We start from the raw sequence: 25,559 nt of genomic DNA on the forward strand, positions 1-25,559 counted from the left end.
TATCAGAGGGATCAAAAGCTCATGTCCTCCTGAAGGAACTTATCACTAGCAGAAAAGGACCACAATGTGAATCACAGCTGGGTGAATGGATGAGCAATTTACAATGACTGATGGCACCTGCGTGCCCTCTTAGGATCTAGTAAGACTATAGTTTAAAAATAATTTTTATTGTCTCTTTCCTTCAAAAATTATTTGCATAAAACCATACATTACACATAAGAAAGACACTAGTGTTAGAATTCCACCGACCAGAGACAAATGATAGGATATTATGTTATTTACTCAGGAGAGTTCCTATGGATTGCATTCTGGTGTTTCTTTCCTCCTGCACTCTAGTATGAATGTGCCATGTACTGTCAGAGCCTGTGTCTGTTCTTGTTTTCTTATATTTAGCCAACACCACTTTATAACACTAAGCATATTTCCAAATCACCAATAATTTTCTTTAGTATTATTATTAAATGTATAGTATGGCATACTATAGGATATGTCACTTAGCAAATGGCAGTTATCCAACATTGCATTTGCTTTTAATTTTTCACCGAATAAGCTACTTTTAAAATAGCCAATTCTTTGTTCAAAGACGCGATGCTTTCTTTAAGACACGTGACAGAACCAGACTCTACAGGAGAAAGGACATGCGGATTTAGGACATCTGATGGGTCAGACCTACTTGTGCTCACAGTCAGTACAAGCCAGGGTCCCTGCCCTATGCTCTTGCCAGTAATGGCTAACCACCTGTACAGCTTTAAATACCTTTAAAACCCGTATCTAATAAATAAAAACTGGAAGATTTCAATTTTGTTTGCGCTTCTTCTGGTTTCTATGGAAGTCAAACATTTGGTATGCTTAATGACCTGAACATTTCCTTCTCTCTGACTTCCCTGCGCATTTGTCCACTTCTTCCACTTCAGGCCTGGTACTTTTCTTATTAAAGCTGTCTGGCAAATGTCTGTGTAGGCACTTAACTTATATGTATGTGTAAATACGAAGATTCCTTTGTTGAACAAAAATGTATGCTGTACCAGTATGGACGTGTGTGTAATTAGGGAGAAATCATACACAGACTCTCCCTGTATTTTCTATTTACTTGAGATGCTTGTTGTGCCTACTGAACCAACAGATTTAACACGCAAACTCACTAGTCTTTTCTTGTGTTTTGAAATTCTCAAGCTTAATTATTTATTTTTTCTAACATTTATAGCTTTTTGTTTCTGAATGTCCATTGTTGGAGGAGGGCCTACAACTGTATGTATACTGTTCTCATACTATATATTGTCCAAGCTGTCAGTTTAGAAAGTTTAGTGAATACGTGGTTATGTTCAGTTTATCAGCACCCATATCAGACTTGACCAATAGAGTTACTCAGTAATTTAGTTTGAGCTTAGAAAGTCAGCCTAGGTATTCAATGCAGAAAGATAAGCAGTAGTGAAGTGAGTTAATATACATTGTTTCACCTCAGTGAAAATGTGCTTCATCTGGGCCTGTTTGTTCCTAAATCGCTTGATCTTCTGTGCGATGCGGGGATCCTTTTCCAATTCTTCCATTGTGGCCCATTTACAATGTAAATAGGAACTATCCAAAGACACACAATTGTGAGACAAACAGCAAAATATTATTAAGGCTTCAATAAAAAGGATGGCCATACTTTATACACAGAAACAGCAGCTGTGACACTGCTGGGCACTGCTTAGAAAGGCCTTGTTTTTAGAGCAATTAATAGAAGATTAATTTCTAATCACTAATTTCTCTGCAAGTTCCACTGAAACTGACTCAACAGACAAAGGGGCAGGTTTACCAGACAAACTATCAGTGAATGTAGGCAGGTAGCAGAAAGGAGAGAAATCAAGAAGGAAAAATATACACCACTGAACAGCTTGTTCACCTTGGGTGCACTTGAGAAATGCCCAGGGAAGTTTTAAAAACACGTCAGTCCTCAGGGCACACTCTGACTAGAATCAACTGGTCTTGGCTGGAACAAGGCCTTTGGTAGTTTTGAAAGCCTCCCAGATGATTCTATATAAACCTAAATGAGTAACATTGCCTAAGATGAATTTAACTCAGTCAAGGTCGTGCCTTAGGGTCCAGTTTCTGAAAATATAGAAGACCCTTTAGTGTCATGGGAAAGAAAGTTTTATTCATATAAAATTCAAATACATGCAGCATATCAAACAGACGTACAAATTTCTATACTTAACGTAGAAAAGCTCTAGGTCAAATGGAGGTTCTCCTGGGTGAACCTGTAAACCAAGAATAAGCAGTTATCAGTCCATACCTCAGGAAGGTCATTCATACAGGCCCAAACAAAACAGGTGAACCAACCAATACCTATGCCTCATTTTGGGAGGGATTTCTGAGAGGAATTTCTATTATCACAAGTCTTTTCTTACAAGCTAACAGCTAATCCTAACCCCAAATTTTCCAAAAATCCAATAGAATAAAGGGGTATGGAAAAGGGGCCTTTTCTAGCATCTGTTTAATGTCCATGTGGAAAAAGCTTTCAGTCCAGGCTGGCCCAAGACCCAGAAATGTATGGACCACAGCCTGGTGCAGAAGGAACTTAAGTTCATCTTTTGCTGGCTTCCCCTGCTATTCTCTCTCCAAATGGCAATAACAACAAGCCTGCTCTGCAGGAAAGATAACCTACATCTGATTTGGAACCAACACACTGCCTCAGTCATGAAACGTGCTCTTGGGGAGTCCTAAGACGCCCAAGACACCTAAAGAAAATTCCCCAATGTTTCCTGTTACGATTGCCCATCCACCTCTTCTTGGCCCCGATGACATTTTTTGGGCTCCACCAACAAAGAGATAAAAATACCTTTGTTAGGGTCTTAATCGAGAAAACTATCAACTGAGTCACTTAAGACATTTAAGAACTAAGTGTCCTAAAACCCTTCACAAGGACAATGTTCTTCTCATTGTAGCTAAGGATGAATAGTTAGTTCTCCAGGCAAACCCTTTTTTACTAGGAGGCTGTGTTTGTTAGTGACAAAGAAACATTAAACAGGAGCTACCGACCTCCTGGACAGTCTTAGATGCCAGGATCTTCTCAATTATGTTTGCATCATCTTCTGGAGGCTCCTGAAGACAGAAATTAAAAAAAGTTATAGGAAATAATGTCTCAGAGAATAACTCTAAGTGGAGGCTGAGTTCAGAGGAGTTTCTGACCTCAGGGATTTGGAGTACCTGTATAGACTACTGCGAGAATAGCTGTAATTAAAATATCTGAAATCTACAACTCATCTAGCTTCATGTGGACACTCAAAAGATTTTAGATTTTTAAAAAAAATTTGCTCAGAGATGTTTAGCTTGTAACACTATCACTATGACTTCACTCAAAGACAAATCATAGGGCTGGCAAGAGGGTTCAGATGGTAAGACCTCTTGGGACACAGGTCTGACCACCTGACTTGGATCCTGGGTACCACAGTGGAAGAAGACTGATGACTGAAACACATACACACACACACACACACACACACACACACACACACACACACACACAGAGAGAGAGAGAGAGAGAGAGAGAAATTTAAAATAAAAAACATTATAGACTTTGAGTACTGAAGCCTCCCTAAGAAAGTATTTTGCAAAGCTAGAATTCAAACAGTAGGGTTCTAAGTTCTCAGGCATAGCCCTTATTATACAAGCAGAAAAGTCTCGGGGTGTAAGGCTAAAGAACCAATAAAACTGCTCCTAAGATTTTCTTTATTTGTAAAAGTTACACATTTTGATGTGTAAAATTATCTAAAATAGAAATATCTCAGGGTGAGGGTGGGCACAGTGGCTAAAGCCACTTGCTATGAAACGTAACCAGAGTTTGATGCTAAGACCCCATGGTGGAGAGCAGTGACTTTCACGAATTGTTCTCTGATCTCCGTCCATCACGTGTATGCATGATACAAGGAGTAAATATATGTAATAAAATTAAATTAAATTAAAAAGTACCTTGGGATTCATAAGATGTCAGTTTTAATACTATCAACTACTGACTTCAGCAAAGTTAATTACTATCCTTGCTTTCTGCATAATAGCTGTAGAAAAAAATATATAACTAGTTTACTAGGATAAAACAGCACATGAAAACAGTTTGAACTATAAAACCAAGGCATAATCAACTTATATTAAACTGCTGTTTCACTGAAATTCCAACTGAAAATCTATTCCTTCCTTCCGAGCCTAGTCACACACCAAAGTTCCAGGCCCCTGATCTCCATGAAATCTTTAGAGTATTCATGCTGGGCAGTGGTGGTGCACACCTTTAATCCCAGTACTTGAGAGGCAGAGGCAGGCGGATTTCTGAGTTCTAGACCAGCCTGGTCTACAGAGTGAGTTCCAGGACAGCCAGGGCTACACAGAGAAACCCTGTCTTGAAAAAAGAAAAGATTTTTCATGCCTCAGAAACACCCGAGTGGAACCCGGCAGTCTTAGAAGGGATTCTGTGTTAGAGTTCCCTGGTGTTTAGTCTTCTTTCTGACTTTTCAGTCTCCTTTTTGTGTTTTCATGTGTTCTATGACCTTCCCAGACCCACTTTAATCTAAAACTGGAAGTATAGATACAAATGCTCACTATGACAACCTGACTAGCTAGAACATTCCAGAAAGATGATTTGTGCTGCATGTCAATTTCAAGCTACTTATTCTAAGGTTCGACTATCCCAAAGGCCATACCACTATAGAAAACACATTTTAAAAATAATCTTAAGCTTTTTTCAGAAAAAGAAAAGTGATGATAGTTAAAAACAAAATAAGAAAAGACAAGGAAGGCAAATGGCAGTGAAATGATGAGGCACACCAAGCAAGCAGGCAGACACTCCCAGAACCTCAGCTGGAGCCTCGGCTACGCTAGACACCAGCAAAGCCAGTTATCTGCCTGTCTGTCTCTCCTAAAGCTAAGGTTACAGGCGTTTGTGGGGGGTTCCTGGCTTATTATAGGGACACTGGGACCAGAACATGGGTCCTCACGATTACAGGGCAGGTGCTTCTTAACCACAGAGCCCTCTCTATAATAATAGTGTGTCCTTTACTTAAAACAGATTTTAATCCAAGCTAGTCACACTTCCAATGCTCAATCGGCACATGTGGTTGTCAATGTCTATACTGGGCAATACAGTTCTATTCTGTTCTACTGATGTATCAACCTATCTTCAAAGCAAAACTATTTATTCTGATAGCTTAATTATCACTGTTTTTCCTGTTTACATCTGACATATTTATATGGTATCACCTTACGGCAGATGAGTATGCAGAATGGAAGCAAATAAAAATAGAAACAAGGGAGGGGGGCCTATGAAGAAAAGGGAGGTAGGATTACGTATTAGTTTAATGATCTGTATGCTAGGGATAGTGCGAGTGGAGACAGGAAGGAAAATAGTAGTAACTTTGTGTGTGGGCTGCAGATGGGATGGAGAGGTGGAAACTTCAGGGGGTGCAGCTCCTCACACTAGGTCTTGCTGCAGGCTGACAAGCAGAGTGAGTCCAGTCATGGCTCTCACTGAACCTGGAGTCCACAGACTAGCTAGACTGATTAGCTGAATGGCTGCCAGGTTATGTTTCTCTTTGTCCCCTTTCCTAAGTGCTAGGGTTACAAGCCAAAAGCCACCTGGCTTTTATGTGGGTGCTGGGGATCCACACTAAGCCTTCCTGCTTGTACAAGAAATCACCAACGAAGCTGACTCCACAGTCCCAACCTTTTACTTCTTCTCTGCTTTTCTGTGACAGCCAGGGCCTCTAATGCACTTAATAATATAAATGAGTATACTGAGAGTTGTCTTCTCACTCCCAAATCCTAAGGGAATATATTAAATACTGTACTATTTAATATGTTATAAGCCATATTTTCCCCCAATAGCTCTTGAAATGTCATCTTTAGTTTCCAGAATATAAGCTATGCCTAGGTAAAAATTTTCTTCATATACTCTTCCTGCTTAAGGATCACCAGACTGCAAGTCTATTGCTGATATTTTCACCAGTTTATTAAACTCGGTCATTAATTCTGTCTTCGACTGTTGCTCTGCTCACATTTCTTCTCTGCTTAAGAGTGCACTCAGAAGGGCCTTTACACTGAATTCTGCTTCTCTTCATGTTTTGCTCTTATCAAGCTGTGCTACATTTAGAAAAATTTCATTGATGTCTTCATATTCACAAATCTTAACTTCAGTTTTATCTACCCTGCTTTTAAATCTTTCCATGTATTCTGAATCTTATGAAGTGATTTCATAATTCTAAATGGTTGATTTGTCCTAACAGGCTTACTTCTCTATTGGAAATGTGTCCATCTTTCCCAAAATCTATCATTCAGTTATTTTCAACTTCTTTTCTATTACCTCACTAGTTGTGTCATGTCTGTTTTCTAGGAACATCTACTTACTGTTATTCTATGTTGGACACTGAGGATAAAGAACATAATAGTTGCAAGTAATAGTGTCTGTCACAGTGTTTCCTATCTTTTCAGACACAGGAGGAAGAGGGCAGACTATACCATCTAGTCAGCTGAGTTGGGTAAGGCCTAGGAAACTGTTAACATTTAATCCAAGAAAGAAAAAAAAAAAAAAAACCACAACATTCCTAACCATTCAAACAGTTTCACCTTTCCTGAAGGTCTCAGTCTTTCTGGCCAACACTGATCCTTAGCTTCCAGAACCATTAAGTACCTTCAGAGAAGACAACTAAAGACTGTGAGTTCACCTCTTCATTGCCTAAGATTTTAAATTTCTTATTTCTAATTTCTATGTCCACAGCTATCAAATGCCTTAACAATATGCTTTTGCAACCTATCCTTTTCTGATTAAACACTGGCTCACTGTGACCTAGTGCACCTTATCTGATATCTTAATTACTGCTGTGGAGACACCATGACAGAGGCAACTCTTAAAAAAAGGACAACATTTAGTTGAGGCTGGCTTACAGGTTCAGAGGTTCAGTCCATTATCATCAAGGAGTGAAATATGGCAGCATCCAGGCAGGCATGGTGCTGGAGGAGCTGAAAGTTATACATCTTGTTCCAGAGGAAAATAGGAGAAGACTATCCTCCAGGCAGCCAGAAGAAGGGTCTCAAAGCCCACCCCCACAGTGGCACACTTCCTTCAACAAGACCACACCTCCTAATAGTCCCACTCCCTGGGCCAAGCATATTCAAACCACCATCCTCAGCAGGGGAAATCTTCTGATATTCACTTACATTATTTAGGTGCAGGAGGTTTCAGTTTAAGGGTTCTTTCTCTCCTCATTTTTTGGAGGGGTCTACACTAATTTCAAAATGATCTCATCTAGTTTCATGATTTTAAATATTAACTTCATTGTTATGCTTGCCAAATTCACACATCCAGATCAAAATGTCTTTCCAGAGTGCAGACTCATATTCTAATTATTTCTTGCCATTTTTACTAAGCTATCTTAAGGTATTCAAATATAAATGTCTGAAAATTAAATCTTAGTCTGATACATTAACAAGTCTATAGCTCTAAATCCTGATGCTTCAAACCACAGTTCTCATCCGAGTAAAAGAAAACTCTACCTTCTCCAGTGTTCAGCTCCAAAATCCTGATGTAATCTGTGCTCCCTCTCCACACAGCCATATGTAGTGGTCTGAATGAGCATGGCTCCCACAGGCTCACACACAGGCATGCTAAGTCCCCGACCGCATTACTTGGAAAGCTAGGAGGTATAGTCTTAGAATAGGTGTGGCTTCCTTAGGAGAAGTGTGTTGATGAGAGTAGCCTTCAAGAGTTCAAAAAACCCAGTGTCCTTCTCTGCCTGCCTGCAGATCAAGATGTAGCTCTCAGCTACTACTCCAGCACCAGGCCCACTGCCATAATATTAATGGACTAAACCTCTAAAATCATAATCTGTTCAAGCCCTATTGAGTACAGATCAGCAGGAAGCACATACTGATGCACATACATGCTATTTTTTTTCTTTTTCTAGTATCGACTGCTTCAAATATTCTTTTATTTTTACCTACAAAGAGAACAGGTAATATGGATTCTAACAAGATTCTTAAGAGTATTTAGTAAGGTCAAAACTAAGGACATACTAATACATGGATGAGGAAGGCACAGGACTTTACTCTTAGAAGGCATAAAACATTCATAGAATATATAAAAAAAAATCAAGTTAAAAGAAGTTGGGAATTCAATTCCAACACATATAAATTCATATATATATATTTAAGCAGTTGAAGGATCAGCACCAGAAGCATCGATGGCTTGTTATAACAAGACATTTTAGGCATAACCAACACTCAGGTAACAAAAGAGAAGGACTCTGGCTATGCCTTCTCTCAAGTCTCCAGAATAAAATCATTATAAGCCTCTCATTTATCTGAATTTTTAGTTTTGCTATCCATGTAAGAAATTCCAATTGACAAACGTTAAACAAATCACTGAGAACCAAGCCAAATATTGTGGCACACACCTAAAACTCCAGGCTTCTGGGGAGGGTGAGGCAGAATTTATACATTCTAGGCCTGTGTTACACAGACTCTCTCAAATAATAAAGAGGGGTTTTCTTTCTTCTTTTCTTGCCATTTTAATAAAAATAAATTTTAAAATGTGCATTTCTAAAATACTCACTAAAGAAGGAAATGGAATATCAGGATCTTTTCTCCCTCAACTGAGTTTGTATATAAGCAAGATCATGTATGTATAAACATTCAGTGCATACAGATACACAGATATAAACTAAATCTGTCTGCCAAACGCTCTCTAAAAACCCATCTGCTCTTAAATGCTTCGTTTTCTCAAATGCTTTCTCAAATGCCTTTTTAAATGCTTTGTTTTCAGAGAAGACCATTTTAATTCAAACACTATGTATTAGAGATTCCTATCATTTAGAAATTTTATTCACAAAAAAGAAAATCACCCAAATTTGAAATCTCGTTTATTCCCACAACTAACCATGCCACTTAATTTTCTTTAGCTAACTGTCAACGTGGGTCTAAATGGAAGCTCAAGTTTTCACCAAGTGCTACAGAGCACTTAAAAGCGGTTCTGAGCTTGTCCTGGCTCTCCAGAAATCTCACCAAAGGAAGACATGATGAACAACATCTTGCCTTAGAATGTCTCGGAGCAAATGCTTAGTGTGCCGGTAACTCAAGTCCAGTCTGAGTTTACAAAGTGAGACCAGTTTGGATTCTGGACTAGGCAAGGGTTTAATTAAGCCCCAATGGCGGATGGGACAGTGTGTAAGAGGACTGTTAGAAGACAGGGTAAAAGGAGTAGAAGGATAATTGCTTAGGATTTCATTTAGAAACACAGTATACAGAACAGAAAGGGAAAAGAATGGGACAGGGGTGGGGTAGGGTACATGGCCACATCAAAAAGGGGAAAAAAAAATCCAAGCTGAATTTTGTCTGATATCAGCAGTTAGGAAGTATGCAAGAGACACAGATTATCAGTAATTCCCCTAGTATTTTAGGGAAAATCAGTCTGGGATTAGATTGATAAGGACAGAGAGTTGCAGCAGAGAATTAAGAAAGAATGCTGCAGTGATGTGAACATTCACCTGAGCATAGGCTAAGGGCAGAAACCAAGCATGAAGAGGACATGTGGAGACTGGTTGTATTCCATGGAGAAAGAAAGAGGCAGGAAACCTTCAAGCCTGACCGTCTTAGTCAGGGGTACTATTGCTGTGATGAAACACCCTGGCCAAAGCAATTTGGGAGGAAAGGGTTTGCTTGGCTTACACTTCCACACTGCTGCTCATCACTGAAGCAAGGCCTGAGGCAGGAGCTGATGCAGAGGCCATGGTGCTTACTTGCTTGCTCCCCATGATTTGCTCAGCCTGCTTTCCTATAGAACCCAGGACCACAAACCAAGGGGGGGGGGGTGTGGACGTTGTACATCGTGGTGCGCACTAGGCTCCGCACCACGATGTACAACGTCCACAAGCAGCTGCAGGTTTGCCTCCAGCCAGATCTTACTGAGGCATTTTCTCAGTTGAGGTTTCTTCCTCTCTGATGACTCTAGCTTATGTCAAGTTAGCATAAAACAAGCCAGAGCTCTGGCTAAGAGTTGAAAGGAGCACAACAGTGCACGTGTTCAAACTGATGTCACGGCATGGAATCACACTAGAGAGTACACAAGAACAGCAGCACCAAACAGTAGTGAGGGGTCTGAAGGCCCAAGTGATTGCACTATAGGTAAGAAGTCTGAGCACCACTGGGAAAACATGCAAGCATGAGGAAAGGAGAAAACAGGAGCCCGGCAAAGCAAAATAATCCTTCTTCTCTTTTAACCCAGGAGTCACACAAAAACAAAAAGAAAGCAAAGCTATTTAAATAATGAGTTTGAATATATTCACTCGTTAAATACATACATAAATAAAATGAAGTATATGTAAATATTAACTACTAACACCAAGTTGTACCTAAGTGAAAATTATGAAAAATTAAAAGTTGATCCTGTTTTGCAAGAGTTTATAATCTCTGATTAAGGGGCCAAACAAGAGTGATATTAAAAAAAGTACAGCAAAGGCAATGAAAACCCATCCGATGCTGTGAGTTGTTCAGGGTTCCACATGACTCAACACTGCAAATGAACACAACTGTAACATTATAAAGTAGAAGACAGAGGTGCTGTGAGAGGTTCCATCTAAGAAGGCTGAATTTAAAGATACAAACCTGTCTCTGAATTAGCTCAGGGATTACAAGAAAAAGTGAGTTGGCAGGTATTCAAAGGACAGTGACAAGGATAACTGTACTAGAATGTTCTGCAGCAGAGCGGGGCAATCTCTAGTTCAGGGGGAGCAGGGAGAGCCTCCAAGAGGAAAGGGAACCCAGCCTGCTGTGCACAGGAAAGGCCAGAGGAGACTCCAGCCTGCTGTGCACGAGAAAGGCCAGAGAAGGAGGCACTGAGAGTGCAGAGAGTAACATGGCGATGCTATGAGCTGACACTTCATTCAAATTAAAGCCTGTTTACTCCAAAAGATGAAATCACATAAACTATACAAATACTTGGGAGGCCAAAACTGAAACAGTCTTGAGCAACTAGATAGATGTCAGTGAGCAGGCCTTTTTTAAAAAAAATGTGGCCCCAGCTGTTCTATAGACTAGTTTGGCTTCTCAAGTGCACCACCACAGTAGCAATCAAAGGGTCTTACGCTCACCTTCTTTAATGATTTGTTGTGCTTTGAGGATTGCCCAGCATCCCAGAAAGGATACATGCATTGCTGCTTTGTGTTAGCTTGGGAAACTGGTTCAGATCCCATCAAGAACTCCGCATGTAAAAACAAATGTAGAAGGAACATTTTGGTTCTGTAGCAGCTAGGTCTCTGATTTTGAAAACCTCTCAATATGGGAGGTTGTTCTCTCCTTCTACCATGTGGATTCTGGGGACTGAACTCAGGTTGTCAGACACAATGGAAAGTGCTTTTAGCTCCTGAGTCCTTTTGGAATTTTTTTTGGAGATAGGGTCTGATTACACAACCCAGGCCAGCCCAGAAGTCGCCATATAGTCCAGGCTGGCCTCAAACTGATTGGTGATTCTCTTACTGCAGCCTCCAGAATGTCAGAATATAGATGTGATTTACCAGACATAACTTGCAAGAATCTTACATTCTAGTGACTTAAAAACAACCAACGAATCAACTACCCAACCAACCTTAGAGGGAACACATTCCAATAAAATTATATGTTAAGAAGGAAATAAGCAAGAAACAGGGTTCTACTTTAGATAAAAGAGGCAGGAAAGATCTTTCTACAGAGACTTCATTTTCTGTGAAACTTAACTGAGGGTGGTCCGCTTATATAAAGTGTTGGTAGAAACCATGAAGGCCAGCCAGCACAGGTCAAGGCTTAGCTGGGTAGATGGTGTGGCTAGCTTTTCAGCTGGAGAGCAGTAAGAGGTAAAACTCTCTTCTGCAGACTGATATCTGGTGCAGTAGAGAGAGTTTGATCATGAGGGTGCTGTTGAGGAGGAGTCTGAATTTTATTCCCAGTGCAGTAGGAAGCCACTGAAAGGTTACCAGTGGAAGTTAAGGAGATCTAACTTAAGCTACAGTGAAGGGCCAAAGAACAACTCTGTCATGTGGGTGGGGGCATGCTAGGGCTGTACCTCAGCCTGCCAGGCCAGAGTGGAAGCCGAGAGTGCAGATGTGCGGCCAGCTCCCAAAACAGCAATTGTTTCCCCATCATCATCCACCACTTTGAAGTCCAGGTCCTCATTGTATTTTCTGCGCTTTACTTGCCGTCCTGAGCGCCGTTTCTGCAGAACAAAACACACTCATCAGGACTGCTGTGAATCAAAAGCAAACATTTTCACACAAACACCATCATCTACACTTGATGACAGGCCAAGCCGGATTTTTGTAACTTCTCAAAGGAATCTTCTACTCTTTTAAAAACGAAACTAACATAGCATGGGAGAAAGTAATGGTATCAATCTCTGAACTGTCTGCAGAATCAAGGGAGTTTTCATCATCGTGGTAATGATGTGTCGGCCTGTGCCTCCTTCTCCCTCAAGGCAGCCAGGCCCACTGAACACTAAGCTGGACTGGAGGGAAGGAAGCTTATTCAGGCACAGGTACTGCAGTGCAGGATTATCAGTCAGTGATAAGTGCGTGGGCAGTGAACACAACTGGGAATGGCTTCGGAAAGCTGGCTCAATAATTAGGGGGTAAAAAGGGGGTATTTATGACCCTGGGGAGGTGCCCAGGGTCTCTGGGGCAAGGTTTATGTAGCCTGGTATCATCGGCCAGGACAGGGGTATTGGAAGATGCTTCATCTACATACCCAGGGGCTATAGAATTCAGGGTTGTTTGTGGGAGAGACCTTATGCGCTTGAATAAGGAGTGAGGCCTGATACCTATTAGGGTAATAAATTCCAGCTTTATGGAGTCAGGTTGGGAAGAGGGGAGATAGCCAACATCTGCTGTCCTCCTGTCTGAGATTATTTGGGGCTGAAACTCCTTGGTCCTTCCTCAGTAACCCTAGGCCATTACAGTCCCACAGTGAGGTTTTTAATTCCTTCTAAGGCTTCCAGTCACAAGCAACAAGGATGGAGGTTGGGACCTCTCAATTCTGTCTTTGAGGTCCACTTAGATTTTTTTATATGGTGCTAGTTTTGACTTTTTTCCAATTCATATAACCATCAATTCCTAAAAATGTAGTGTGAAAAAATTATTATTATTATTATTATTATCTTGTTTTGTTTTTGAGACAGGGTTTCTCTGTGCAGCCCTGGCTGTCCTGGAACTCACTCTGTAGACCAGACTGGCCTCGAACTCAGAAATCCACCTGCATCTGCCTCCCGAGTGCTGGGATTAATGGCGTGCTGCCTGGCTGTAGTGTGGAAAATTAATCAAAACAAATTTTACTGGGACTTAGACTGAGAATCTCCTACACCTATAAAGCAGAGACCTTAACTATGACAAAATCATAAGTCACTGGGTGAGGAGGCTTCTAACTAGACAGCTTACAACTCTCAGGCAGAGTAATATAGTGATGTCCTCAAACAAAAACTGCAAAGGCCCTGTCTCCACCTAGCACTGGTTCCAAGCAGCAGGAAAGTAGTCACAGGTAGCAGGCTCACAGACTCAAACTTTAATACTACAGGCCAAACAAGGTAAACAAAACCTCAGCTGCTTTTTCTTCTAAAATACTCGGTAGCATCTGCGCGTTGCCATTACTTCCTTACCAGCTCACCTCTGCAATGTCTAACGTCATTTGAAGGGTTTGTCTTCTTTTTTAAGATTTAGTTGTCTTATGTATATGAGTGTTCTATCTGCATGTGCACCTGCACCTAGAAGAGGGCACCAGTTCACATAAACGGGAGTGAGCCACCATGTGGCTGTTGGAAACTCAGGACCTCTGGAAGAACAGCCAGTGCTCTGAACTGTTGAGCCATCTCTCCAGTCCCATTTGAGGGATTCTTAAAAAACAAACAAACCAAAAAACTTTTTCTCATTTCCACTTAGAAATCATCATTCTACGAACCATTAACTCTGCCAAATGCTGTCAGCTCAATATACCCACTTTCCTGCCAGCACAGTCACCTAACAGCCACCAATTCTAGCTTACAGTCTATGTGGTGACTTTTGCTCTGACAGTAGATAAATGCTGATGTATGAAGACTGATGTTATTAAGCCAATGCCTGCCTAGAGCAAACATCACTGAGAAACTCAAGGGGACCTACCAGCGTGGTCTTATTCTGAATGGTGCCCCAGTTCAGATACCTGCTGTGGATATCAGGGGAAATAGCACTTTCAAATGTCCTAGAGAAGATACCTCAACTTAGGAAAAAAAAAAATCACTTATTGTTAGGAACTAAGTTAGATTGCCACTTTCTGTTTCTGTTTGGAAACTTCCCTGGTTCTGGTCTGTGTGTGTGTATGTAAGAATGTGTATGTATACATACATACATACACACACACACACACACACACACACACGTGTCCATATATATGTATGTATGTATATATAAAATGTTTGTATGAGGATGTCTTGTATACCCTGGCCTGGCACTTAGAGCACTCCATGGTAAAACCGGTCTCTGAACCTTACACTATAGCCTGAATAACAACTTCTTTTTTCACATCAACCGCCTCTGAAGACTATACGAAATGCCCTACTTTAAGAGACAGCAAATACACTAAGTTCTGGGAGCTTATCAATGTATTATCAGACCTGGAAAAGGCCTGTGTATGGTCTGTGTGCTCAGTCAGTAAGCAGACAGAGCAGTACTTGATGAATGTCGAGACTAGACAAGTCTATAACCTCCAGCAGGTCCCCAGCCACAGCTGTACCTGGCTGTCTGCAGACTCACTGGGCTCCTCAGGACTCTGCAGAGATGGGTTTGGAAGACTCTGGTCCAGCTCTAAACTCTCCACGGTGGTTTCGTTTTTCCTTTTTCCTTTCTTCTTTCTCTCCACTGGGGTTGGTCCTTGCTCCCTGCTACAAGACATTCAGAATTAAAACTTTTGGGCAGTTTTGAAAACTCATTGTTTAGGCTCTGAAATCATACCCTGGAATCCCAGGACCAATGTGGACTTGTGCCAGAAATGTGGAGAAACATGAAAAGAAACACCTGCATGGACTGAGGCAGAATTCACTTTGTTCATTCCCCACAATGACTGCCATGGCCAGGATTAATGTTATCGGGAAAACAATAGGAATTTCTCTAAAATCTCACTTTGAATTTAAGGCAAAGTCATAACTAGGGAGTTTGATTACTTTGCTGACATTAAGCATCACCAAATTATAGCACCTCTAAGGTACATGGCAAGAGCGGGCTCTGTAATCTGCCACCCTCTTCTTCTGAGCATGTTTTATATAAAAGGCCCAGAGTGAGTACTAGGAACTCAAGACAAACACTGCCCTTGCCTTTGTGAGCATGGCGACGTCCCCTATAGCCACAGCCCAGGGCAGTATATACAAGATTCACTGGAGGTGGGCAGTATATGCTGCAAAAACCCACCAAGACCCTGACCTGCCTGTATGATAAATTCTTTACATTTGACAAACACCTTGGAAATACTTTAGGTACTGAAACTCTGCTATTTCACCAAAGCCAGTGTTTTTAAGTATGATACCAAACTTAGAAGTCATGTATCTCTCTTGTCCTTCCCAGATAATCTGATTAGTCTCCGTATTCCTGATTAATCTTATCCTTTACACACACAGCAAGCACTCAATTAATATTTAAGTCTTAAGAATTTTAAGGAACGGATAAGATAGCTACATTAATGGATGGATTATTTGCAGAGGCTGGAGAGATGGCTCAGCAGTTAAGAGCACTAAGGGCTCTTATTGAGGAGCCAGGCTTGGTTTCCAGCACCCAAGTGGAGCCTCAAAACTATCTGTAACTCCAGTTCCGGGGGAGCTGACACCCTCTGCTGGCCTCTAAAGGCGCTGTATACACGTGGTTCACAGACAAGTACTGACAAAATGCTCTTATTAATAAATGTTTAAAAGATTTTTTTTGTAGTTGGGGGAATCTTGGAAAGTTTACTTGAATAAAGGCATATATAGAATTCTGAAAAACATTACAAAGAAACACAGCTAAAGCTGGGCTATGATATTCTATTCCTTTCTTAACTGACTGGTCTGGAGATGACAGCTAGGATAACTTGGGAGTTTTTCCTTGAAAAAGAAATAATTTGGGACAGTGGGCACCTGCACCCATACCCCAACTCCCATGTACACAATAAAATAAATCTTAAAAAAAATTTTGGAGAGGAGTGGGTAGGTACGTTAATGTCTTTTTATCTACATCATTAAGTTGTGGCAATCATGAGTCTAACCAGGGTGTAGAGAGTAATTGGAGACAAAAATCCTTGGAACTCTCAATTAAAGCTTTGATTCTGATTCTGAAAGCCAGAATATCCCCAATTATCAGTTTTAAACTTAAGATAATTTAAATAGGGTCTGCATTGCTTGTAACTAAGAGTTCTGAATAATACAAAGTTCTAACATTCCCTGTTTAACAGCACTAGAGACTGAGCAAAGCAATCTTACTTCTATAACCCTACCTTTTTAAGCTTCTACCTAGAAAAAACTAACTTGTAGGACAGGAAAGGAAAAAGGAAGATATAAGTTTGTGTGTGTGTGTGTGTGTGTGTGTATGAAAATAACCTATTTTAGCAACAAAATAAAACTTGATTCTATAATAAAACATGTATCTACTGTAAGAACACACCCACTATGCATTTATAATATACAAGGAGCTACCAACATACAAACTATATCAAAGTCTAAACCTATCTCTCTTGTGTTCTACATGGCTTCATGAACTAAGATTTTTGGGAATCTTTACTTCCTGTAGTTTTTATTAGATGTCTCTCCAAATAGGCACAACCACAATACTAAGTACTGGATAGACGGGATTTCTTAAACTGCTCCCCTAACCCCACCTCGGCTCCCAGGTGTTTTTGAGAAGCACATGTTAGAGTTAGTGCTGCTCTGGTGATGAGCAGGTACATGATGTGTCACAGTGCCACACGATACAGGTCTTATATCACAGTGCCACACAATTACAGATCTTATATCACAGTGTCACACAATTACAGATCTTATATCACAGTGCCACACAATTACATGTCTAACATCACAGCACCACAATTACAGATCTTACTACTCTGTGCCACCATTTGAGGTACTGAAGAGTATATCTATCAAAGCACATTATTTCAAGAAGTTGCTCATCCCATTTAAAATATTAAAACCGTCCAGGCAGTGATGGTGCAGTGAAAACTGTTGCCTTAGCGGGCAAGAATGAGCTACAATCATTAAACCAAGGACAGCTCCTGACCCTGGTCACAGCATCCATTGACAAGCAGAAGTTACAGACTCCAGCACGGGACCATTATTCCACTGTAGAAACAGCTCCTAAGAGTCTCAACCCAGCATTCCCTCAGGCTTTGATACTCCCACAAGTATGCTGCCAAAATACAGACACTACCCTGAAAAGGCTCATTTGCACATTTCATTCAACTTTCATAGTACCCACATTTAATTCCATCTATAAATAGAGAACAGATTTGGCACAGAAAATAAGGACACTGGTTAAAAGGCACTTGTTTTGGGTACAGATGCAATCTGCTGTAGACAAAATCGAGCCAGATCTGTGCTGCCTTGGAGGCTTTAACTGTTAAATCTGCACTACTGAAACAAAGACCAGCATAAGTTGGAAATAATATAATCAAAACTGAACAGAATCACAAACGTCTAAGATGAAGATGCAGTGTTTTAACAATGAAAAGCAACTGAAAATAGAAAACTTAGTTTACCGAAGGGTTTCTCTTGTACAGCAAAGGCAGTTCTATGCACCACATTCTGCTTCTGACAACAACCCAACTCAGACCTTTCACCAGTCAGTCACGCTTGACTGTTTAAGCAATAGCTCCTGAAATCTTGATAAGAAAATCACTAAATTCAGATCTTCATATAACTCCCTTAGGCCTCTCTGTACTCAATGTATTTTGTTGTTGTTGAATTTTTAATTTGGGAACTGTTAAAAAGTGCCATGTTTTACTATGTAACGCAGGCTAGCCTGGTAATCCTCCTGCCTCAGCCTCCCAAGCCCTAGAGTTACAGGCATAAGCCATAATGCCTATATTCTGATGCTGATGCTTTAAATTTTCATAAACTGTTTTCTGAGAGTTTCTTATTCATAAGTCACATGATAGTTGGTACAGTGGTATTTAAGATATCTCCAAAGTCTGTATTGTTACAAGTTCTGGGGTTCCACGCTTTCTAGAAGAAACCAACACAGATGAGAAGGCAAAACTTTTAAAGTGTTATTAAGCTTACACAAATCTGCTCTAGGTCGACAAAGCAAAACAAATTGGGAGGAAGGCTGAAGCAGAGAATGGGGGCTAAGCAAAACAACCACAACACCTCCTCTTTTTTAGCTTTTTATACTTAGCTAATGTTAAATACATAAATTTATGCTTGATCCCCACAGCCCACCATGATGAAATTTCATTTGGGACTACAATTTTCAAAGGATAAAGAATCTGCTACACTTTTAGGACTACAATTTTCTTAGGGCTCCTCTTAAGAAATCATCTCTGGAATGTGGTCAGAGAATTCCTTTTCTTAAGAAGCTATCCCAGTTTTCCCTAGACACAGCAAAATCTGAGAGCAGGAGAAAAAGGTGGACAATCCTCTACTTGGGCCAGCATACTGATTAATTTCTTGCTTTTCAAAGATAAAGACTAGAGAGACACTCAGGAGGTAAGAACACACACTTTGCAAGCATGAGGATCTGGGTTTGAATCCCCAGAACTCACAGAGAAAGCCAGGCATGGCTGTGCATACTTTTAACTCCAGCATTTGGGGACAGAGAAAGGGGGCCTAAAAGGCCAGATAGAGTTCAGTGAGAGAACCTCCACCTCAAGTCAACAAGGCAGGGAATGATAAAGGAAGACGTTTGTCATTCCACTCTGGTCTCCACGTACGTGTGCACAGGTATGTGTACTTGGACACTCAAGGACACACACACACACACACACACACACACACAGAGAGAGAGAGAGAGAGAGAGAGAGAGAGAGAGAGAGAGAGAGAAATGAGTCATTCTGACATGTAAAATTTCAAAGCTAGGCTCTTGCCTTAACCAACAACAGATTCATATCCAAGTTTCTAATAGTAACCTCCAACTTGGTGTGATGGTTTGTATATGCTTGGGCCAGGAAGTGGCACTATTAAGTGGTGTGACCTTAATACTCTAGTCCTAGCTGCCTGGAAGCCAGTATTCTACTAGCAGCCTTCAGATGAAGATGTAGAACTCTCAGCTCCTTCTGCACCATGCCTGCCTGGATGCTGCCATGCTCCCACGTTGATGATAATGGATTGAACCTCTGAACCTGTAAGCCAGCCCCAATTAAATGTTGTCCTTATAAGAGTTGCCTTGGTCGTGGTGTCTGTTCACAGCAGTAAAACCCTAACTAAGACAGAAGTTGGTACTGGGACTGGGGTATTGCTGTGATAGGCCTGACCATGATTTTGTTTGGAAGAATGTGAATTTTGCAACTTTGGATTTGGAAAGCAGTGGAATGCTTTAAATGGTCCTTAATGGACCATCCTAGGTAGACTATGGAAGACTTTGTTATTTGAAATGATTGAGGGATTTGAATTGTGCAGACTTGGCCCAAGAGGTTTCAGAGCAGAAGAATTTCAGCATGTGGCATAAGGACTGTTTCTGTGGTATTTTGGTGAAGAATGTAGCTACTTTTTGCCCTTGTCTGAGGAGTCTGCCTGAGGCTAAGGTGAAGAGACTTAGATTAATTGCATCGACAAAGGAAGTCTCAGAAATGCCCATCATAAACTTTGTTCTCTGGTTAAGTCTCAGGAAGAGCATTTTAAACAAGAGTAGCAAGCTGAGAAAGGAAAAATATAAAATATATGGTTTGAGTGTTAAAGGGACACCAGGAAGTGAAATGGAGCTGAATCCTGTGTTCTAGGAGACAACAGATTAAGGGAGTAGTGACCTTGGGGCTAAATTTTGATCCAGGCATGGTGGCACACACTTTTAATCCCAGCAGATAAAACAAAGCAGATATTTGAATTCAAGCCCAACCTGGGTCACAGCAAGTTCTAGATGAAGAAAAGCTTAAGTCCAGGTGTGGTGGTACACACCTTTAATTCCAGGACACAGGCATGAAGATCTCTGAGTTCAAGGTCAATCTACAGAGCAAGATCCAGAACAGTCAAGTTTAGGCAGTGAAAGAGTTGGAAAACAAAGGGGCCATGTTCCACCTCCTGCAGAATTTGGCAGCTTCGGCCATGTGGCTCTGGCTTTAGAGTGAAAAATAGAAAGGACTACTGGGACAATTAATGCTGGTTAGCTGGAGCTAAGAAGTTAGTGGTGATTAAGAAAAGGCCAACATCACTGCGGTGAAATCTTCTGGGAAGTGTTTTCTGAGATCACAAAGAAGCTGTGTTCCAGAGATAGCCAAGGTTGCACCTCATGCTGCAGCTGTACTTGGTAATGTGTAAGAGTCACCCAGGTGATACTGGTTTTGAAGACGTGAAGGGGTCATGAAGAGCAGCTGAGGCTTGGCACTGTGAGAGGCCATGGAAGGCCATTGGTGAAGGTGCAGCCCCTGTTGCAGCTGGTGGCCCAGGACTGAAGGAACCATGCAAAGGAGTCGAGGCTTGGCACCACAAAGAGAGCGTATAAGAGGCTATTGATGAAACCTAGTTGCAGTGGACCCCAGTGTATTGGAGATGCCAGTACCATGGGATGATCACCAAGAACAGCAGCAGCAGTGGAGTGGATCAACCTGAGCTTAGAGTGCTACAGAGGGCAGAGCTGTAAAAATGGCACCAGCTCTTTGGAGGAGCCAAGAAGATCATGTGTGGATCCCAGACACTGAAACAAGAAGATGTAACATTCAAGTTGCATTGGAGACCCCAAGATGTTTGAGATGCCAGAGCCATGGGCTATCTGCTGAGGAAAGCTGCTAACAGGGAGTAGAACCAGCCCAGGAGAAAGCAGTTTGTTGCAGTCAACAAAGATGAAAAAGGAGTGGAGATCTGATAACTGCTTTGACATCAGACATGGAGTTTGGAGTGTGCCTAGATGATTTCCTGTCTTGCCTTGGGGATTACAGTTAAGTGATTGGATGAAATCTCAGAAGAGACTTTGAATTTTGGACTTTTAACTTTGTTGAGATTGCTATAGACTATGGGGGACTAAGTTGGACTAAAATGTATTTTGCATTATAGAATGTTTAGGTATGGTCCCCATAGACTCATGTATTTGAACAAGCCTATGGGGACCAGGAAGTGGCACTATTAAGTAGTGTGGCCTTGTTGAAGTAGGTGTGTCACTATGGGCGTGGGTTTCATACCTTAATACCTTAGTTCTAGCTGCCACTAGCAGCCTTCAGATGAAGATGTAGAACTCTCAGCTCCTCCTACACCATGCCTGCCTGGATGCTGCCATGCTCCCACGTTGATGATAATGGACTGAACCTCTGAACCTGTAAGCCAGCCCCAGTTAAATGTTGTCCTTATAAGAGTTGCCTTGGTCATGGTGTCCGTTCACAGCAGTAAAACCCCAACTAAGACACTGAGTCTTAAAGCCTGGTCTCTTGTTCAGGAGCAGACAATCTAAAGAACTACAAACAAAGTCTTCAGGTACTCACTTCCTTTGTATTGAGTAGGAATGCCAGAAAACTAGAACGCTGCACAAGCTGTGCTTTACAGAAGGAAGCAGACATCTTCAAGAGAAAGTCTCTTAGGAAAAAGAAAGTTCACAGGTACATGAAGATAAATGTGAGATGCAAAAGCTGCCAGTAAGACCAGCAGCACCTATTATACCATGAACTGTTCTCTAAAGAAGCCTTTCTCAATTGCTAAAATCTGGCTTCCCCGAAAGAACTGGAGATCTCTCATCAATTTCATGATTCCACAGATTCCAACAGCTTTTTCCATGTGTGTTTACATATGTATAGCACTGTGTGTAAAATTGTACACACATACCTGTTATATTTCCTTACAAAAGTAATCCTAATCCTCCTTGGAATAAAAGTACAATAATAATAATAATAATAATAATAATAATAATAATAAAAGCAAGTTATAGTAAATGAAATTTTAAGTTCAGAGTCAATGACAAAGCAAACAACTTCTTGGAGGGATTTGTCTTGCTTAAGCTTTATATCCTTAAGCGGGTCAACAAAACACTCAAAACAATCTGGAGAAAGGAGGAAAATATTGTTTAAAGAAGGCTTTCCCTGAAAGCTCTAAATATTAATCACTATTAATATCAACCTTTAAAAAGGTTACTAGATACTACAATCACTATTTAGCTCCAGGACACATTCAATTGTTGCTTTCTGCCTCTCAAAGCAAATGAAATCATTAAAAAAAAAAAGAGTTGGAATCATTTTATTCCGTCAGAGAAGACCATTGAGTATGCAAGGTGAGAGTCTGTGGAAAAGGGGCTAGTTCCTACAAATTTTTTTGATAAGGGATCTTCTACTTTCCTTTTTGACCTTAGTCATGGAAACCTGAAGATCTGAGAATGAGGCGCATCAGTCTGTTGTCCTGGACAACTCACTTATCTTTTATTATTATTTCTTACATATTTTTATTTTTTAAATTATGTGTATGGTCTGTGCATTTGAGCACAAGTGCCCAAGGATGAAAGAAGAGGCTCCACATGCCCTGGAGCCTGAGTTACAAGCAGCTGTGAACTGCCTGACATGGATGGATGCTAGGAACGGAACTAGCATCCCCTGAAAGTATAGAGTGTGGGCTTTTAACCTCTGACCTATCTCTTTATTTCAGAACTATCTTTAATTATAAAGCAGAAACACCACCAAATATTAATGAGTTCATAGGTATCCTATATAAATCTTATTTTGATGGAGAAGTGTTCTTGAATGTAATTAAATTCAGTATGTAGAATACTGTGCTGTGCCTTACAAATTTCTTGGTGATCAGCCCCAGGGGAATAAAGGACATAAAGGTTTGGTGGTCCTGATCTCAGGCTTTTAACTTTTACTGAGGAGACAAGCAAACCATACATATATCAAAACCAAAGTTAGCCACTGAGAGGGCCTGCTACAGAGTCAATATGCAAGACAAAAAATTGGGGAGGCCTGAGTTTACAATGTATACTGGGAAAGAGTTCAGACAAACCACTTCTTTGTGGGGCTCCAGTTCCAAGAATGCAGTATGAGAGGATTGAACTAGATCCCATTCAGTCTTCTGGGATCTAAAGCCTGTAATTTATAATGGAGGCTCCAAGTGCCACAGAAGTTCAGAAGGGGACACACAAGCACATTCATTTTGGGGAAGCTCCTGGGAAAAGCTGGGTTTTGCATTCAGACTTGAAGATTGGAAACAAGTCAGGATATTTGGGGGAAAGGGACATTATGGCTGATACAGCAAGAGCAATCTACAAGAAAAACAGGTACTCTAAAGGGTTAATGAAAACAATCTAGCTGGCTGGCAGATTGTTTCCAGAATTAAAGATGGGAAGGGTCAGACCTCCAAATTTTCGAATAAGGAAAAAAAAAAAAAAAAAAGAATACAAGTTTGCTCTGAAGGCAACTGTAACAACCAGAAGTTTCTGTGCAAATATAAACAAATTGAAAAGGAAATCCTCTTTTCTTGTTTTTATATTTTCATGAGAAAACATGCTTTACTTTTCAAAAGGGTACAATACTGGAAACACACTTTTTTACCTGGAGACCTACCTGACCCCTGATTATAACCACAAAGCAATGTGAGTTCTTTGACTCAGTTTAATCAATAATAAAGCCGATTGCTGCATCTCCATCTTTGTTGGCTATTCCTCAGCTGATTTAGAATCAAGACAGGAAAAAGGGTTTGATTTAACACTAACATTACTGACTGTCAGCATAAATGAGGCGAGAGCAATGCTCCACAAAGAGTGGCTGGGCTGCAGTAGTAAGAAGGACTGAAGGAGAAGAGGCTGAAAGTCTATAAATCAGTGGCCAGGCTCCTGCAGTAATCCAGGCAACCAGTGAATCATTTATAACCATCAAGTATTACCCAGGGTTAAAATCAATAACTGCTCAAATAAAAATAAGTACTTGAGCCAATTTCCAAAAGTAAATCACACACACACACACCATAATTATTAACTTTTGTTTGTTTGTTTTTTGAGACAGGGTTTCTCTGTGTAGCTCTGGCTGTCCTGGAACTCACTCTGTAGAGCAGGCTAGCTTCAAACTCACAGAAATTCACCCACCTCTCCTCCTGAGGGCTGGAATTAAAGGCATGTACCACCACTACTCAGCTAAAGAAAAAAATTTCAATCTGTTGTCATAACTAAGAACTGGTTGACTGGAATCATTAATTAAGGGAACTGAAATAATTTTACAAAGATAGAAGAGAAAAGAAAAGAAAAGAAAAGGGAAAAGGAAAAGGGAAAGGAAAAGGAAAAGGAAAGTTCAAAGCCCTCTCTGGGCTACACAGAAGAATATCATTACAAGTTAATGGCATACAGCCCTAAAGAACAGGCAAAGCCTGGGTCCATATTTCTAAAGAGATGGCCACCCTTATTTACCTGCCATTCTCCTACCGAGGGACATCTCTTGGATTTCTAAAGCTCAAGACTTCACTGTCCTCCATGTTACATGTTAACAGTCTGCAAAAGGACAAGAACATCTCCAACCCACTCATTTATTCAGTTTAATTACATCAAAACCACACTCCTTTCATTTAATGCTGTAAGGTCTTCATTAATCAGAATCTTGATTTTGACACAACAGTTGATATTCAATTTTGTTTCGTGAAACAACTCCTTATTTTCCTAAAATAGAATTTATAATTTATGTTTGCATATTATTAACTTGTTTGATATCTTACATAATGTCAATATGAACTTTAGGGAGGAGACATAAAAATGTCAACATAAGAGCTCACCAGAATATGGGTGAATTCAGAGAAGTACTCTGAGTCCTCCATGTCAGAGGACAGTTTTCCAAGTTACCCCAATTCTCGAGCACTCGCCAAGTCACTACGGTTTTCTGTAAGACTGAAATAAGTAACTCTGCTAATCTGACTTTCCTTCTTCAAACATTCCTTCACCTTAAAAAAAAGTAAGCTCCCCAAAACAACAAACAAGGGAAATGACAGGCAGAAGCAAAAATTACTATACCATCCTAACTATGTATCCTTCCAATGTTAAATGATAACTAAAGCCTCTAAGATTTTCAGTAGTCTGAATACTGGTTTTACCTGCCCTTCTAAGGTGGACAGTATTTTATAGCTACTCTGCCAGCTACACCCCTAGGAACCTTCCACATTCAAATCTCTTGAATAGATAAAAATGAAATCGCGGTGGGAGTGAATATTATGAAGAACATTTAAACTTAGATTAAGAATTACCCATCTGGTCCTGACAAACTATCCTTCCGAAGAGGAAACTGGTCACAAAGCAAACTTGAAGTTGCACTTAAAATCCTTTCTAAAACATACCTCCGTGCTCTGACCCGAGACAGACAGATAAGTGGTAGCCTCATTATGCTGTGTTCTCAACATTCACATCAACCCCTGAGACTTCATGGTCTGACAGGAAAGACAGACAGACACCTTGCCTCTATATTTACACTTCAGAAACTTGAGTTCTTTG

General features: G+C 40.6%; 1 protein-coding gene across 6 annotated transcripts in view; it reads right to left on the reverse strand.

The window, feature by feature from the left end:
- The window catches only part of Chd6 (chromodomain helicase DNA binding protein 6), a 158,719-nt gene that overhangs the window by 77,173 nt on the left and 55,987 nt on the right, over window positions 1-25,559 (reverse strand). For 5 of the 6 annotated variants that reach the window (XM_029474373.1, XM_029474377.1, XM_029474375.1 and 2 more), the window contains 5 exons: window positions 14,746-14,893; window positions 12,056-12,205; window positions 3,022-3,084; window positions 2,182-2,240; window positions 1,458-1,575 (listed from right to left, as the gene is read on the reverse strand). In XM_029474373.1, coding sequence (XP_029330233.1) covers window positions 1,458-1,575; window positions 2,182-2,240; window positions 3,022-3,084; window positions 12,056-12,205; window positions 14,746-14,893 — 538 coding nt within the window. The remainder of the gene's footprint in view (window positions 1-1,457; window positions 1,576-2,181; window positions 2,241-3,021; window positions 3,085-12,055; window positions 12,206-14,745; window positions 14,894-25,559) is intronic. The other variant, XM_029474376.1, reaches the window with a different exon arrangement.

This window comes from Mus caroli, chromosome 2 (genome assembly GCF_900094665.2).
Source record: "Mus caroli chromosome 2, CAROLI_EIJ_v1.1, whole genome shotgun sequence".
Classification (NCBI taxonomy): Eukaryota; Metazoa; Chordata; class Mammalia; order Rodentia; family Muridae; genus Mus; species Mus caroli.